Source organism: Notothenia rossii, assembly GCF_949606895.1.
Source record: "Notothenia rossii genome assembly, chromosome: 6".
Taxonomy (NCBI): Eukaryota; Metazoa; Chordata; class Actinopteri; order Perciformes; family Nototheniidae; genus Notothenia; species Notothenia rossii.
In genome coordinates, this window is record NC_136909.1 from 72,830,036 (window position 1) to 72,846,784 (window position 16,749).

At 39.5% G+C, this 16,749-nt stretch overlaps 3 protein-coding genes across 3 annotated transcripts; 1 reads left to right on the forward strand and 2 right to left on the reverse strand.

Moving 5' to 3' along the window:
* Positions 1 to 6: 6 nt before the first annotated feature.
* On the reverse strand, positions 7 to 7,716 carry ubtd1a (ubiquitin domain containing 1a). The gene is made up of 5 exons (XM_079687296.1): positions 5,929 to 7,716; positions 5,439 to 5,525; positions 1,565 to 1,792; positions 901 to 1,086; positions 7 to 725 (listed from the first exon to the last, which is right to left on the reverse strand). The coding sequence occupies exons 1-5, from the start codon at positions 5,954 to 5,956 to the stop codon at positions 511 to 513; spliced, it is 744 nt and encodes a 247-aa protein (XP_079543422.1). The 5' UTR covers positions 5,957 to 7,716; the 3' UTR covers positions 7 to 510.
* Positions 7,717 to 7,862: 146 nt separating this feature from the next.
* zdhhc16a (zDHHC palmitoyltransferase 16a) lies at positions 7,863 to 11,864 on the reverse strand. The gene is made up of 11 exons (XM_079687294.1): positions 11,714 to 11,864; positions 10,381 to 10,638; positions 10,085 to 10,279; positions 9,899 to 9,987; positions 9,647 to 9,675; positions 9,427 to 9,560; positions 9,148 to 9,231; positions 8,966 to 9,051; positions 8,627 to 8,750; positions 8,430 to 8,500; positions 7,863 to 8,336 (listed from the first exon to the last, which is right to left on the reverse strand). The coding sequence occupies exons 2-11, from the start codon at positions 10,612 to 10,614 to the stop codon at positions 8,234 to 8,236; spliced, it is 1,149 nt and encodes a 382-aa protein (XP_079543420.1). The 5' UTR covers positions 10,615 to 10,638; positions 11,714 to 11,864; the 3' UTR covers positions 7,863 to 8,233.
* A 138-nt stretch (positions 11,865 to 12,002) lies between these two features.
* mettl18 (methyltransferase 18, RPL3 N3-histidine) lies at positions 12,003 to 15,470 on the forward strand. The gene is made up of 2 exons (XM_079687295.1): positions 12,003 to 12,325; positions 14,330 to 15,470. The coding sequence occupies exons 1-2, from the start codon at positions 12,221 to 12,223 to the stop codon at positions 15,299 to 15,301; spliced, it is 1,077 nt and encodes a 358-aa protein (XP_079543421.1). The 5' UTR covers positions 12,003 to 12,220; the 3' UTR covers positions 15,302 to 15,470.
* Positions 15,471 to 16,749: the final 1,279 nt, after the last annotated feature.

The window sequence follows — 16,749 nt, forward strand, 5'->3', positions numbered from 1 at the left end:
GGAGTACAGCAAATAGAGCGAAATGAGGCATGGCTAAAATGCATGATCTGTTTGGTATTTTGCAAAAAAATATTCACAGACATGTTTTATATAGGTATGGCCCTACAATATATTATTCAAATATAGCATGATAGGTCCACTTTAAGCAAAATTACAAACACACCTGACAAGAGGGGGGACCATGTAAACAATATAACTCAGTTGATGTCCACACGAACAGAGAGACAGACAGTGAGACAGACAGTGAGACAGACAGAGCATCCTAGGACACTACTTTTAATCTAAAGTGTTTCAGTGCTTTTCAATATTCTTACTTCATTTGGAAAAAGGAAAGAAATACAAAAAGGAGCAATATAAAAGCAATAATTTCTTGTATAAAAATGTACACAAAATTCCACAGCAGTGCCAAACGGAAAATTATTCAAATCGCTACTCCTATTCCTGCCCCCCTCTCTGGCACTTCCTTTATTAATTGCTTTTCATTGTATCCCACTGACTCACTCCGAGTCCTCAGTTAGCTATGGCTGGAGGGTCCATATTGACGATCACTTGGACCACAAAGTCCTTCTGGATCTTGGCGTCTTGAAGGCGAGTCTTGTCAATCAGGAGCTTCCCAGAGAAGAACCACCTCTGGCGGGTCACGGCGATATCTTCCTCTACTTCCAATTGTTTCTTGAGCTCAGCGATGGAGTCGGCCAAGCTGGCTGTCAGACGCACATCCTGTCCTAAGGATACCACAAGGTATAAACAGTGTTGACATCAAAGCTATGAATTATAAATCAGTCTCTAGCCTAAGATGTGATGAAATGTCACACGCATGCAAGCGGCATAGCATGTAGTTCTGTATATTTAAAGGTCATAACATATATTTAATTATAGGTCATACTCAGGGTGTCTTACCTGATGACAATCGTACCCGCAGCTGGAACTCTTCTCTGCACGGAACAGGTTGAGCTTGTTTTTGTGAGGAGTCAGAGACTTGGCACTCACCGGATGTTTCAGAGATGAGGTTGGCAGGTGGGGCTAAGGTGTAGCCTGGGAGCTGGTAGCGGTTTCCCAGTTCATCGTAACTTTCTGTAAGAGAGCCTGTTGAAGGATAAATGGACAACATAAACCACCAAAATATTTCTACAAGTAACATCAACTAATTTTAGACTGATACCCTTTTCTACTTCAATAAGTATGTTGCCATGACATTGACATTTTATTTACTTACATCACTTCTATCTACATAAATAATACAAATGTCCTTGAACTAAAAGCAGAAAAGCAGAAACATTCTAGAGTGTTTGCAGATAAATGTTTTTTTCCATTTAACTCTCAGCCATGGCTTTTTGTGCACCAATCCATGCAGAGTGTTCACGCAGCACTGGGACCATTATGTAACTATTACAGCAGTAATCTCTGAACAACTGATGCATGGGATTCAGGAAATTATCCTTTGACATTTTGAGAATTATTACAGTAGGTTCCAGGACATGTACGGCTTATTACAATTGATAGCTGGATAAAGAACGTTTCTACATCTGAAAGGCCATGTGTGTATGTGTGAGTGGTTTCATACCGTGTGGCAGAGTGATGCAGGCTCCATCTACTATAGCCTGTGCTAGCTCCAGGTCATTGCCCTCTGCAGCCAGGGCTGCTGCTCTGAGTGCGTCCCAGATCTCTTTCCGTCCATCAAAGGCAGGAGCCGTGTCCCAAAACTCATCCCTCTTACTCCTCAGCTGGCCCTCTGTCATCGGGTACTCACACTTCCACTTTGGGCGCTCCTTCTTAAGGGGCTCATTGCGTCCTGAAAGAAAATACAGGACTGATTTTAGATAGCACCCCAATATCATCAAGGCCATGCTCTGCTGGACACTTTAGTTTTTAAAAGGTGCCAGGAAAAATGTCTGATCTCTTTACCATCACCTCAGGCACGAGTGAGTGTAAAAAACATTGTTTGAAATAAAAAAATGTACTAAAATGAGCTATATCTTCTGGCACAAATGTAAATCACTAAAAAACATTTCACATTATCTATCTCTATCTAAAGAGCATCATTACTGAAAAAGAAACACTAGTCATTATGAGAAGAACAAACATTTCTCAATATATAATAAGATAAATTATCGATACATGTTTTGAATGTTCTATAACTTTATTGTGTTATGTACTATTGGTCACCTTCATACCATTGAGGTCAGATAAGGACAAAAAAGCTCTTCCTAAGAATCCTTCATTGACAGATCTTTAGTGTTTGGTCCATGCTGGCATACGTTACATCCAGTGTACCAGCATACCAAGAAACTTAATTTAATTCAAAGAAAAAAGCGATTATTTATAGTGTTGTGGATTACTGCAGTGGCTGGTAACGAAAATGTGCATGTGCACTGCCATGCACTCACATTGACAAGCACACGTCAGTGGATTATAGGCAGTAATCAGGTTCAACATAACAGGATTTATCTGTACCCATCCCATAAGGCATTGGTTGGAGAGATGAGCACTCTCTGGCCAATGAAAGCACGCAAAAAGACTCAAGCCTAAGTCGTAAACAACAAGCACACGGATAAAAACAAAGCTTCTACAAATCAATCATGATTTCATAACTTCTGCAAACGACAGTAGGCCAAATATATGTTCTAATGCAAAATGTTGCATAAAAAGAATACAAGTCTTAATTTGTCAATTAAGTTAGACATGAGGGGCCATTCCCGTCATCTAATATGCACCGATTTAAATTATTTTCCGTCATTAACAATGCAGGCCACCATATGAAGGTAAAAGGGACCCCATGACCTTTAGAGATGACCTTTTTTCTCAGTTTAAAGCTATAATTACAAGAAAAATAAACTGCTGTAGAGATTATACTCTATATTCATCTGATCCCATGTTATTAATATTACATAATTGCATTAACATGGGTTTTGGTCTACAGTCTTTTAGCTCAGAGGGTTAATGGGATATTTTTAAGTCATGACCCCATAGCACATCACACACGAAACAAGACATATGAGAGGGATGTGTAATTAGGGATGAGAACCTGCTTTATTTGAAGAATGTTTTACCACCCTCCTTGCAAGGAAGTAAGTAAACATGACTGTTATTGTATAGTGACAGAAAGCTTTGACAGCTGTAAGCCTAGCTACCTGGAATTTAAGCTGGGTGTGTTTTCTTACGAGTTTAAACATTTGTGACGGATGGAAATATACAAACTAAACTCAAATATACCAAAACAGGCATTGGTTAACTTTTTTAATAACTACTAATAATACTAGTTATAATATTCATATTGGAAGTTGTGATGAAAGGTAGAATTATTTTTATAATAAATGTATGTGTCGGTATATTTTTAACCTTAACAAGTAAAAATGTGTCTAAAAAAGGAAAAAAGGGGAAAAATGTTTATCCCAGTTTAAAAAGGCCATGGTGAGGTTTTAAATGTCAAAAACCCAACGGCAATAATTACAATTTCAATATAAAACATAGTACTTTAACAAAGGATTGACAATCCAAATAATTGGTAAAAATAAGTTTTCTTTTGATTGACTAGTTTCAAAGTGTTCTCCTAAACATCAGCACTGCAACCCGAGGTGAAACTAATTCTCACATTTCCCAAAGTCATCCGCGTACCTCTTGTGAAAGCATGTATTTCAGTCAGACGCAGCAATTTGGAGTTTATCAATTAGATTGTTATGACCTCTTTCTCTTTTTTTTTTTTTTATTTGTTTTGCCTTATGTTCTTTTTTCATCAACTGCAAACATTGCCTGTTACCCTAAAAACATCAATGCAAAAACAAAAGCATCGACAGTGCATACAATCTTGACCTCAACATACAGTACACAAAACATTCTGGGAGAAATTATGGCAAAGTACAGTGTAAACACTGGGCGGTGGTGGCGAAGTCCATAGAGACTTGGCTTGGCAACTGGAAGGTCACCAGTTCAAGTCCCGGAAAGACCAAGTGCTACCGAGGTGTCCCTGAGCAAGGCACCATTCCCTACACTGCTCCCCGGGCGCCATACATAATGGCAGCCCACTGCTCCTAACACTAGGATGGGTCAAATGCAGAGAAACCGTTTCGTTACATACGTAATGACAATAAGTTGAATCTTCAATCTTCAAACACAGCGCTAACATGAAAACATGATGGCATTTCAGGCCACACAAAAGTCTATACTTACTTTTCAGCATAATCCTAAAGGGTGTGTTTGGACCGTGATAGTAGTTGTATTCCCTGGAGTTTGATACTCCCATGGCTGATCTTAATCTGAGCTTTGATGTGAGTCAGGTAAAAGTCTGCATTAATGCCTTAAAGACGCTGAGGAACCAGCAGATTGCAGATCAACTGAAGAGACAAAAACCTGCTTTGCCACAATGAGCAAATTCTAAATAAGAGCTCCGCTTTCTGTTGATACAACTGTCCAATTACTTAATGACCACACTACCTTTCACTTATATCCCTCCCAACAACATGCAACCTCAAAATATCCCAGGATCAGTTCATGGAAAGAGGGAAAGTTGAGTGTCCTAGCCAGAAGGTAGCTTCTTTACACAACAGGCCTAATCCTATCAGCTCTATTTAGAGGATAGAAATACCCAAAGCAACATGCTAAACCTATTAAAAAAACAATAAACCCTGTCAGTCTATTAAAGTCTGAAGGTGAAGCTAGCATACTGTCGTGGGCTCAACATGTGATGGTTTATCTTCATTATCAAAAAGCCAGGCAGTTCATTATTGAAGCCTACTGTGGTTGAACATGATCTGAGAGGGCATGTAAATATATTTTGCTGCAGGTCGTCATAAAGCAAATCATGCACTAAGTAGGTCAAACTTTGAAAACTCTGTGTGCAGGCCACTGCTGCTGTTGCTCCATACATAATGCATAACAATCCAGCAGAGTGCATAGACATTTTTTCCACAAGGAATGGATTGACCAGTGTTATTATAAAACACTGTCGTTTCAGCGCAGAGGCACAGCATAGATTAGACACATAACTAAGCTCTCAGACTGCTGAAGACGTCAATGCAACATGGGTGTGGTTGGGAATCCAACCCCCAACCTGCATTTTATCACAAATACATGAATTGTTAATGATACATCTTCTCATAAAAATTGCAGCATTTGACTGTTTCTGACAAGGTGACTGATATTATTATGTGTCTGGTGTATCAAAAAAGTCTTCTGTGTAACTTGCATTTCAATACATCATCAAAGAAGCAATGCCCCTAAATAATTTAACCATGTTGGTCCTTTATAAGAATATGTGAAGGCTCTCTTAAACTCACATTATCACCTTTTATCTCACTTAAAAACACTCTTATTCACAGCTTCTGGTTTAATAATATTATCTACTAAAATAACTTTGTGTTTCTTATGCATTCACACAAATATGAAGTTAGGCCTGTTTATGAAACAGACAGGTTGGAGTCCAATGTGTTCCAGCTTCTTACCTCCACGTTTTTTGCTTCTTGTCGAGCTTCGGGCACTCCCTTGTCCATCCATCCTACTCCTGCCCACACAGCCCCCCATCACCGTCCCTACAATAAACAGCAAGAACAAATATCATAGTATCTATAAAAAGGGCGATAAAAAGCAGTTCATAATAATAATTTAGAATGAAGTGCCTATATATAGAGCACCATTCATCGGGGAATAATGACAACTCAGCACTCCTTGTTCCTGTTATGAGGTCAGACAACCTGCGATGTTTACGTCACGTGTACTGCCAGCTGGCAGGGAGCACGAGCCTGAACCTAATGTCGCTGTTGCCCTCAATTTCCACTCACATAATGTTATGTAGGCTTCTATTACAATTGATTTACCCTGTTTTAATTCAGCATGTAGGCTATTGCGATGGGAATTATTTTGTAGGCTGCGTAACCCCATGCGTTTTGCTATGTCAGCTATTTTTTAAATAAATATGTGAATAATTTTGCCTACCGGAAATCCAGTCTGCTAAATTATGCATTCGTCTGCAGTTTGTTTGCCACCTCCAAACTTGCTTCCAAGTGAAGTTATCAGCCTGACGCGACGATCAGCAGGAGATGCGGCAGTTTGACAGCAGACTGAGGCAGCTGACGGGCTGGGGACCAGTCAGGCCCTTCAGAGCCTCAGGACAATATCAACAGCTTCCTGAACAATAAAAAACAACGAAACCAGCCATCAATTTCCGTTTTATCGCCCGAAAAAATGAATGCAGATCACCCGCACAATCCGTTGGCACTGATCTAGAATAAATCCTTCAGTCAACACGCATGCGCAGTTTAAACGAATTCTGTTATCCTTCTTTAGCTCTGAGTTTCGAGCTCATCAAAATAAAAGCGGAAACTGGGAAATTACCCCTTCAGAATAGCAAAGGAAGGTAATTGGAAAAAATGTTTTGAAAAAATAAAAACTGTGACTACGATACATTTGGTGATAATACATTTTTTTCAATTCAATGTTAGGAGTTTTTGAGCAACACATGTTTGTAAACAAACCTATTGTCAGGGCTTTTATTCTGAATTCAAGGTGGGAGTATTTATACTGGTATGATTGTCAGTGTTAAGCTACTTTTCTTTACAGACAGAATACACTTTTGCCTTTTTTTTATTAAATAAAATCAGGAATATGCAATAATTTCTTATGTTCACAGCACATATCTGTATACAGTCCAGAACAGTGTGTACTATTACAAAATGCACTACTGACTGAACAGTCTTTAATTCTACATTCTGTTCTAGCTTAGTCCATCTTCCTGCAACTTTAATGGTACCATTGCGTTAATTGAACTGTTTAGTTACAATACTTGAATTCTATATTTCTTTCTATGTCTTAATTGCACATTGCACTGTTGGGGAGCCTGTGACTGCAATGTATCTTTTGTACATATGATAATAAAGAATTTGATGGATGTTTTTGCACCATATCAATTATGATTAGCCAAGCCTTGGGATGGCCATTATAAATCCATACGAAGCATTCATAATAGCATGTCACACTGAGTGTCCATGCAATCACAAACATGTAACTCCATGCAGGTACAGTTCAAAATAAATGAACAGTATTCCGTTTAATATTCACAAATAAAAGCTAATGTTTCCTTATTATGGAAAACGTCTAAAAACATGTTTTTTTTTTATTACTGTCAATTATCTTTATCCTGGAAACAGACTGTACACTTTTTGTCCAACCTTGACAAGATGAACACTGACATCTGCTGGAGGAGTGAATACTGACAACCGTGTGTGTGTGTGTGTGTGTGTGTGTGTGTGTGTGTGTGTGTGTGTGTGTGTGTGTGTGTGTGTGTGTGTGTGAGAAGTCTGTTTCAGACAGAGTGGGGGATGTGATGAGTGGTGGCAGCGTGAAGAGGGTTGCAAACTGGCTCAAATCTGTTACCCTCCCTTAATCTTTTCTCCCTTTATCTGCCATCTCTTTTTGTTGCACCACCCTGTAGCTGACACGCTCACCACTCATTTGTTTGATTGCCTTCTCATCAAATGCATAACATGCTAAATATTATATAAAATATATTTCCTTGGAATCATTTTAATGCCAGCTGGATGTTGCTCAATTAAGAGGGGAACATTTTCACGTCTCCTCTATTCTTATGTTTTCATCTGTGTGCATCCTTACTGCTTGTTTTCTGATCTAACATTCATATGAATCCGCACAACAAATCTGCATCTCAAAAATCCCTCTCTACCAGCAGCATGTTTCTGGTTCTGTCTGCGTAAGCAACAGTGTGACATAACTCCTGAGCTGTAGCTTGTTTGCTCTTTAGCAAAAAATACATGTTACAGTCATTTACCAGTTATTTTTTACATGCAATTTATGAATGTGTTATAAAATGCAATGTCCATCTTAAGTAATATCTGAATATTCAATGTGACACATTGTTTAAGTAAAGCACTTTATAAAGATTTATTAACTAAACAGGTACAAAATACAGATAAATAATACATTTTCTGGGTTCTGCAGTATTTACAACACTTAAGAGTCAAGAAAGACCCGTTTTTAAAAGCCAGTAGAGAATAAACAATCCATGATACCTTGCCCTTTTACTTGTAGAAAAATGTACACCGTCCAACCATGAGCAATGCCACTGTACGTTTTGAGGTATTGGAGGTTAACATTATCCAATTTCTTCAGCTGTGTGAAGCCACCCTGCAAGGATCCTTTAGGCCAACCAGCCAGAGAACCAGAGTGGGTTGTACACAGCAAAAACTGCTGAAAATAGACTCCATGGATACCTGTTTAGAGTCTGTCATACAGGTATTTCGTCCTTTTTGACTGGGAAGGCCTCCCATGTCAGACCATCCCCAGGTGGGGTGTGTCCAGAGGGAAGGAAAACACGTGTGAGCCAGTGACTGCAGACAAAGATAAAGCAGAACAGGTTACAAGCAGTGCAAGGTAACGTCGATGATTGATGCTGCATGAGATTCATTATCAGGGGGACGCACCTTCTCTTCTGCACGCCAAAGAACACTTTCCAGTTATTTAGCCTTCCATAGTCAAAAGGGTTTTTGTAAACCTGGCAGAGCAGTTTAGAAAAAAGAAAGATAACATTTACAAGACAAATAATTTACTTTTGACTATCGTGTAAAAAAGATTGCCCAAATTAAATGTTTTTCATATGGAAGATATTTAACATGCTGACCCGTCCTCGTTTTTCCACCCGTTCTTTTTCTCTGTGATTAAGGTGTCTTTCGATGCTGGTCTCTCCTCTGGATATGAGGACTGCATGCCAACAGGTCAGAGCTCCCAGTGCCACGGCAACAGTGCTAAAATAAGAAGAAACGTTTAATTTGATCCTCTGCCAAGATAATACTAGACAACTTCCACGTCACAATATCAACTACTCACTGTTTACACTGTATTTCTTTCAGTGTGAACTGCATACACAGTGCTTGATTTGAAGTTGGTAATATTATGAACTTGTGTACTAGATAGCATTGTCCTTTGTATGGCAAGTGGCAAAATGAAATGCATATTTTACCTGGTCAGCACCCACATATAGATGATGCTCTTATTAATCATCTTATCCTTAAAGGTGTACGGAGGTGCAGCTGTCTGATAGTTGGTCTTGAGAAAAATGGAAAAGGGGACATATTAGATCATTACAAAATAATAATACATAAGCTTATTTATAATTGTTCTGAGTGCACTTTGAGACTCTACCTGGCCAGGTGGGAGGAGCCCTATGAGAACTCCCATCCCTGTCACTGGTACCCCCGGCTTTTCCACATCCGTATGTTTAAAGCGCTAATGGAACAGCCCGCGTACACAAACCCAAAGTGTTAAAGACATAAACAAGAAAGTGTCAGTAAGGAACAGTAAAGCCTGGTAGAGAAAGACACCAGGCATGGAGGAAAAGTACCAGACCTATACCGAATAACTAACAATGATTGCCAGGGCAAAACCCCGATCAGGCCAACAATGTGAGTGTGGGCATCTTACCTCAATAGCATTGTATGCATCCAGGAAGAGGTTTCTGCCACTGAAGCTACAAAAAACACAGCCCATGGTCATGAAGAGACAGAAGTTGAAGAAGTAACGGTGGTTAAAATGACCCACACAGTTATTCAACCAGGCTGACATGGTGACATTAAGGAAAACCAACATTTATTTGTTATCAAATAACAAAAAACATTTGAGATAATGTTAACACAAAGGATACGACAATGATGGTCCATGCGCAGAATGCATCTGCAAAGGAAAAAGAAGATATTCAGTCTGAAACGTATATAGACAATAGTTTTCCTTGCTTAACATGAGGCAATAAACAATTTATTGAAATATTATCAAAATCGCTAAATATGTGAAAATATCTAAATACAGCTATGGTGGTAAAGAAACATGATCCAAATGAGATATACAAACCATGCATTAATTAAGGAGAGAGAAGAGAAATACAAAGACATTGACTCACCGGTTACAGATACCACAGTGATGGGTTCTTGCTGGTTTGGGAATGATGCATTTTTTGCAGACTGACACAAATGGACGGTCATTTTTTACCTAATTGAAAGAGAACATGTTGTTGCATTACTAATTTAAGCATCAAGCACAGATTAGTAGAGCTACGTGTGGTTATGTAGAAAAGTGAATATCTTACTGTGGGAGGGTACCCAGGGGGAGTCATGGTGGCTTTGTAGTAATTAAAAACAATCATGACCAGGTTCCAATGTCCATAGCAAACGTGCCAGGTAATCCATGCTGTGGAGTATGTGCGGAAGACCATAGGCAGGACGAACAGGTAGGCTATCGCCAAGATGGAGCTGGTCAGAAACACCACGAGAAATACAAACACCTGTAGGACAAAGACAGGGGACACCCACAGAAACTTTCTTCAGAGAAACACTTCAAAACCCCTCAAAACTAATGAAAGCAAACAGACAAACACACACTCACCGTGCCAAACCAGCGTGTAATATAATCCACAGTCCAAAACACTGGCTCAAAGACTGAGTCGAAAACCACATCTGAGTCTGTGAGGGAGTTAAAGTAAAATGACTGCACCAGCAGTCTGATGTAAGCCCATATTTCCCTAATCCACAGTGGCAGTGTGTTTCTTCTTCTCTTGGTACAGGTCCGTAACCGCACACACCGCACCAGGTGGAACGATGAGCTGGGACACCACCGCATTCTGCATCTGCAATATGCACGCACCTGCAAATAAAATAAAGAAAACAAATAAACAGATTTAGTTCAAATGAGTCAAATATGATTAAATGTATTTCAATAAATTGTTACACTAATTGCATAATATATCAAGAAATAACAAAATGGAAATGAAAAGTTATTTCAGCTAGCGTAGTGTAGGATCTGTGTTATTTTACTGGGGTCCTAACTAAAGGAGATAAAGAACGAAAGGTTGCATTTACTATTGCATTAACTGCTTTATATTTTCTCGTGTTATCCATTGCACGGTTTGGTCTTCTATACTATGTAAAAAGTGAAAATTATCTCTTTCAATGTCTTAGAGCCAAGGTGACAGTTTTTTGTCTTTGTTTGATAAACAATACCATACCAAGATATTACCTGTAATAGAACTTTAAAAATCCTACTTAAAGTTTGACAAGTGATTAACACAAAACGTTAATAGATTATTGAAGTAGTTTCACCTCTATGTATCCAACTTACCAATGCCTGAACCTTCGACCAGAGAACTTTCCTTCTTTAGTTAAGTTGTTTTCAACACTCAGCACATCTGTCTTTGACCCCTGACACTTTAGCCTCATCAAATTAACGGTCAAGCTGATGGAGGAACAAGCCAGAACATTCGCTTGTGAATAAAATAGATATATAGAGGTAACCATACAAGAAACAATGAAAGGGCTGGCGGCTAAAAATGCGAAAAGCCTAGTTGCTTTACTGCATTCCAGCCGGGGTGGAGTCTGGGTTTGGTGAAGAAGGTGCAGCAGTCACCTGAGGTGTGGTGACAGGGGCAGTGGGCTGAAGTACAGTTGACTTTACTCAGCAGCAGAAATTCAGCTTCACACCATCAGGAACTGCTATGTGCCAATGTTTATTATAATGCCATTGCAAGATTACTAGCTAAACTATCGTCACTGGAAAGCGATAACATATGATGTGTCCATAATAAACATAGCTGTCAACACGAACCTAAGCCTCCCAAATCCCTTTTGTCTGGATGTCACAAATGTTTTCCTTTGCGTACCCGACGCTGTGTGCTGCGTTTTGATATTTAATAACATTGCATATTTTTAGAGAGAACACTCACTGTTCTATGATGGCAAAAATCCTTCCGAAACTGTCCCACCCGTCGACATTTTCCAAAAGGGAAGCAAAAATTGTATTATTGCCACATATTAGCAAAGAAGAGCAGGACCAGGCACCTTCTGTGACAGTTAACAAATCTCAATCTTGATCCAGAGCAACTGCGCCTGCGCAAGAATCACATCGAAAGGCATCATGGTAGTCTGAGTCAGGAAATGACATTCAGATATGGAGCGTTTCTTCAACAATGTATAGTTCTGTTTTTGCATTTCGTACAACCATATGCCTCTAAACCCGAACAAACCTAACTTGAAGCATTTATTCACTATAACAACATCAATGTTACACGTTTTCGGTTATTTTGATTGGCAGACTTCTGGGATATGTAGTTCTTACACGCAGCTGTCTGCTTAGATACACTTGCTTACCATGTGGAGCCAGCAGTAGTGAGCGGGGATACCAACTTTCCAGCCTCTAAACTACAGCTAGCTGTGCTGTGTTGACTGTCATAATGTCCTTTTGCTTTAACTTTGACCTTCCAGCTCTAACAACCAACCCGGACGGAGACGATGGATATAAAGTGCAAAAAGAAAAAATAGAGACTGCAGCTAAATCTGTGAGTAACATTACCTCACAAACAATGTGTTTGAGATTAAGTACTCAAAATTGTCAGGTAGTGCTTTATGGACTTCAGCAAACTGACCTGATGGCAAGGATTTGGTCAATATTTAAAGAAATATACAATACGTGCCATGATGTGTGCATGCAGTGGCATGAATACGTTTATAAAGGCTTGGGACTGTGGGGGAAATCAGGACCCTCGCACTAGGCTTATATAGACCCTTCTCTTCTATTTTAATTAAACATATTATAGTACAACATCCACATTGCCTTCACAATCACATCTATAGAAATTCCAACGATTAAAGGGGTACAAGTAGTCCAGAACAGCACCAAAGCAAACAGCAAAACTAGACATTCATAATTGAAAGTTTATTCTCCAAAAAATCTAGGTCTACTTACAGTTTTTTTTTGTAGCTCATTGCCTGTTGCACATGTTTATTTTACATTTAGAAGAGTTCTACAGTTTCTTAAGTTACATTCCTTAAGGTGGTGTTTACACATTATAATGAATAATTCAGTTTATTCTTATATCATTGTCTTTGCAAAAAAGGGTTCAGACTAAATCCAAGGATGAAATGGTATTGATTTTGGGATTTATCCAACTATGAAGATATGATGATCGTCCTTTCTTTTATTATTATAGATACAGGAAAATATCACAGACACACACAAACTATATGCACAAGGTAGATAGGTAATTTTGGATTATCTACATTACATGTCACTTGTTAGACGCTTTTATCCAAAGCGACTTACATACTCAATACTGTGGGCAATCCCCACAGGAGCAATTTGGGGTGAAGTGTCTTGCCCAGGGACACAACGACATGCTGACTGCAGTGGGGTTTGAACCTGTGCTCCCTTGATCCGAACACCAAAGCTCTATCCACTGCGCCACACGCCCCTACATAGAGTTGTTTTTGTTTTTTTGACGATGTGAGATAGCTCAATAACCCCCTAAACCTCTCCTAAATTGACCAAATCAGCCAAGTCATTCATGCATATTCACTTATCAAGTTATTTCAGCTGTATGATTCCAACTTGACAACAATGAAAATGTAAATGGTTTAGGTGTGCATCCACTAAAGAGCGTAGGTTGACATGCTCTTTGCCACGAGCCTTGACGTCACAGGGCAGAGGACTGACAATACAAACTAATTCATACTGATTGTATGATCAGTACCCGAGTCACTACTGAGTTGATAGTGTAGTGTCTAAAATCAAAGTTCAGAGGAAAATAAAAATCTGAACTGTTGTGCTCTGGTGTATGGGACTGCATTAACATTTAGACCAACCACTGCCCACATAATATTCTCTAAATCATTAGCCAGTCAATCAGTCTTAATTAGTGGAGCATATTTTTATATAATATAGATATTTAAGTTACTTATATACATGTAGAATTCAATTTAAATAAGGTACATTGCCTGTAGTATCCTTGTAAACCAATTATCATCTAATCAAACGGCACCCTTTTATATTTGTTTAAATTCAAGTTCCTACATTTGGCCTGACAACCTTCATTTCACCAGCAGATGTCACATAAGACAAGTTGAATGAAACCTGGAGTTGATTAGGCTTATTTTCAATGTAGTTATCAAAGCTTCAAAAAGCAGTGTTTCAACATCACCACTACTAATATTGGTTCTTAGGAATTGTAAGTGAGACATTACTGTATGTTAAATGACTGTTTTAATATTTTATTTATTTCGTTTTAGAATACTGTTTTCAAAAAACCAACAGTGTTCATGTTGTTACTTCATTGACACACATCAACAATTTATGAGCAATACAATTCAATGGACATCTCTGTGAGGATCATGGTCATCTTAATCCGGACATTCCTGTCCTCTGAGTTTCTGCCTCCAGCCCACACAGCCTCATTGTATTGCTGAATTATATATCTGTACTGCCAAATGATATTTTTAACTTGAACCACATAACGTGTGCTGTCGACATTTATTTCCTGCCTATGCAAACTGCTTTGTATTTTCAGACGGAGGATGATACAAAACCTGCCGAGCCATTGAAAGAGGCCAAAGAGCACCTTCCACTGTCTGACCCACAGTTCATCCTTAGGGATGCTGTCACTGAATCAGTTACCATAGGAACACTCCCTCCTCTTCACTTCCTCAATGAGACTGTTTTTGAAAAAACTGCTTTGGAGAGAGAGGACGACGAGAAAATCCTCTCTCGTACCGCGGAGCAGAGGTCTGATCTTATATCTGGCGTGTACGAGGGAGGGCTGAAGGTGTGGGAGTGCACTTACGACCTTCTGGAGCTGATTGAGAAAGACGGAGAGACCTTCGGGGGGAAGGCGGTGTTAGATCTGGGCTGCGGTGCGGGGCTGTTGGGGATATTGGCTCTGCAGAGAGGAGCCAGACAGGTCCACTTCCAAGATTATAACAGTACAGTTATTGAGCAGCTTACATTGCCAAATGTGATAATAAACTGCCAGGAGGAGGATGAAGTAGACAGTGACGATGACAAAGATGGGAGGGGCAAGGGCAAAATGAAGGAGGAAGATGGTTGCAAAAAGGAGGGGAAAGACAAAGAAGATGAAAAAGATGGCAACCCACCACCTAAGAAAAAAGCCACAGACCTATCCCAGCAACCATTACTAGCCAAGTGTCGTTTTTTCTCCGGTGACTGGTGCACATTTCTTGCTTTGGTTGAACAGGAGAATCCACAACCCAAATACGACCTTATATTCACCTCAGAGACTATCTACAACACTGCATACTACCCATCGCTACACAAGACCCTCCACAAGCTGTTGGCACCAGATGGACTGGTCTACGTCGCCACCAAATCCCATTACTTTGGTGTGGGCGGTGGACTGCACCTGTTTGAGACATTTGTGGAGCAGAGGGGCATTTTCTCTTTGGATCACCTGTGGGATGGAGAAGAAGGACTTCAGAGACATGTAGTAGTCCTACGTTTCAAAAAGCAAAGGGCACTTAAATAAGCAAAGCAGCCTTCAGGATTTAAATTCAGCTTTATTAATGTAATAACTGTTAAAGAAGAATACTGCACTGTTTAATGCAAACAAAAAAAACAGGAAGTCCTTCATTTCAAGATGGGAAGTTGTATGTTAGAGAAACCATGGTAAAGCTGTAATAAAATCTGCTATCTCATTCCCTTTTTACTCTTTGGTTTACCTATCTTTCACTTCCTATATAGACATTTGAATATGTCTGCCAGAAAGTGAAGTGCAGTTGAAAGGGGCTATTACAGGTCTTTAGATGCATGAAGAGGAAAGAAAGGAAATGGGCTCAGTGACCTTTTGCGAGTGATTTCCCCAGCGTTCAAACAGCAGCATGAAAGCCAGGCTTGTTTCTGAAGTCTGGCGCAAAATGTCAATTGCAACTTATCCCACCGGCCCAAGGATGTAGTTTGAAAGTGGATTCTAGAGTCACTGCACATCAATGATGGGACTCTATGGGGTCTCTGTACCTCTAATTCAAGTAACAGCTCCTCTTGCTGCTGTCTATTTTTTACCTTCGGTTAATGTCACCACGTCATTTGGGTGTGCTCAATTGTTAAGCCGAAAGATATGACACATTTCAATGAGTATGTACACACAGGAAATATTTACAGATTCATGTAAGTACAGGAAGGGAACTATGTTGTAATTTTCCCAACACCATGTAGATTCCCCTTTTTGTCCAGATCAAGGAAATCAGTTGAATTACTCTTGGCAGGGCTTTTTTCTGAGGAAGTATGCCTGAAATTCAAACTTGTTTCTCGTATCTGATGTGACTCGTCATAGAGGATGAGGAAGCCAGAAGATTTTTACAGGGTCAATGAAAAACCAAACTGTTTGAATATAGCTGTCAGCTGATTGAACACAATCAGTATCACGCCCCTGTCATGTCGACTGTGACCAGAGAACAAACAAAGTTATTTTAGGAAGGCTGTGTTATTTAAGACCTTTTTAGAAGTCACCTGAATGAATGATTCCAGCTACACAAATAAATGGATTCTCAGCATAAACAAGGCTATGACGCAAGTCCACACTGCCCTTTTGATAAATAATATTTAGCAAACATGTTTTTTTTTCTTCTAGGAAACAACAGCTCAAACATGACACATCATTTCAACAACCACAGTGCGTGGATAGAATTTCCGCTTACTTATTATGTACACTGTAGTGTTATAAAGACTATTTCATTCTTACACACACAAAACACCCATCAAGGTTTCTGTTTGCATATGCCCGGACATCAAACCTCCAGTGAGTCCGCTTCGTCATCGACTCTCATTTCGACAGCTGTTCACGGCCTGTGGGGGAATTCCTGGTTCCTCGAGTAGACACAGCCTTTCCCCTGCTTACTTTATGGGAACAGGGGGCAGGGCCACTCAGATGGTTTTCCTCAGAAACTATTATGTGTTGATTCATTGTGAGGGGGCGTG

What these genes read in the sequence shown, in the direction of transcription:
- ubtd1a (XM_079687296.1), bottom strand. Translation starts at nt 5,956, where the DNA reads ATGCATAATTTAGCAGACTGGATTTCCG. An exon ending in TTTAGCAGACTGGATTTCCG is followed by an intron (nt 5,526 to 5,928) that starts GTAGGCAAAATT and finishes TGTTTATTGTAG; the next exon opens with GGACGGTGATGGGGGGCTGT. An exon ending in CTGCATCACTCTGCCACACG is followed by an intron (nt 1,087 to 1,564) that starts GTATGAAACCAC and finishes ATCCTTCAACAG; the next exon opens with GCTCTCTTACAGAAAGTTAC.
- zdhhc16a (XM_079687294.1), bottom strand. Translation starts at nt 10,614, where the DNA reads ATGCGGTGGTGTCCCAGCTCATCGTTCCACCTGGTGCGGTGTGTGCGG. An exon ending in GCGCATGGACCATCATTGTC is followed by an intron (nt 9,561 to 9,646) that starts GTATCCTTTGTG and finishes TCACCATGTCAG; the next exon opens with CCTGGTTGAATAACTGTGTG. An exon ending in TATATGTGGGTGCTGACCAG is followed by an intron (nt 8,751 to 8,965) that starts GTAAAATATGCA and finishes TTCTTATTTTAG; the next exon opens with CACTGTTGCCGTGGCACTGG.
- mettl18 (XM_079687295.1), top strand. Translation starts at nt 12,221, where the DNA reads ATGTCCTTTTGCTTTAACTTTGACCTTCCAGCTCTAACAACCAACCCG. An exon ending in TAGAGACTGCAGCTAAATCT is followed by an intron (nt 12,326 to 14,329) that starts GTGAGTAACATT and finishes TTGTATTTTCAG; the next exon opens with ACGGAGGATGATACAAAACC.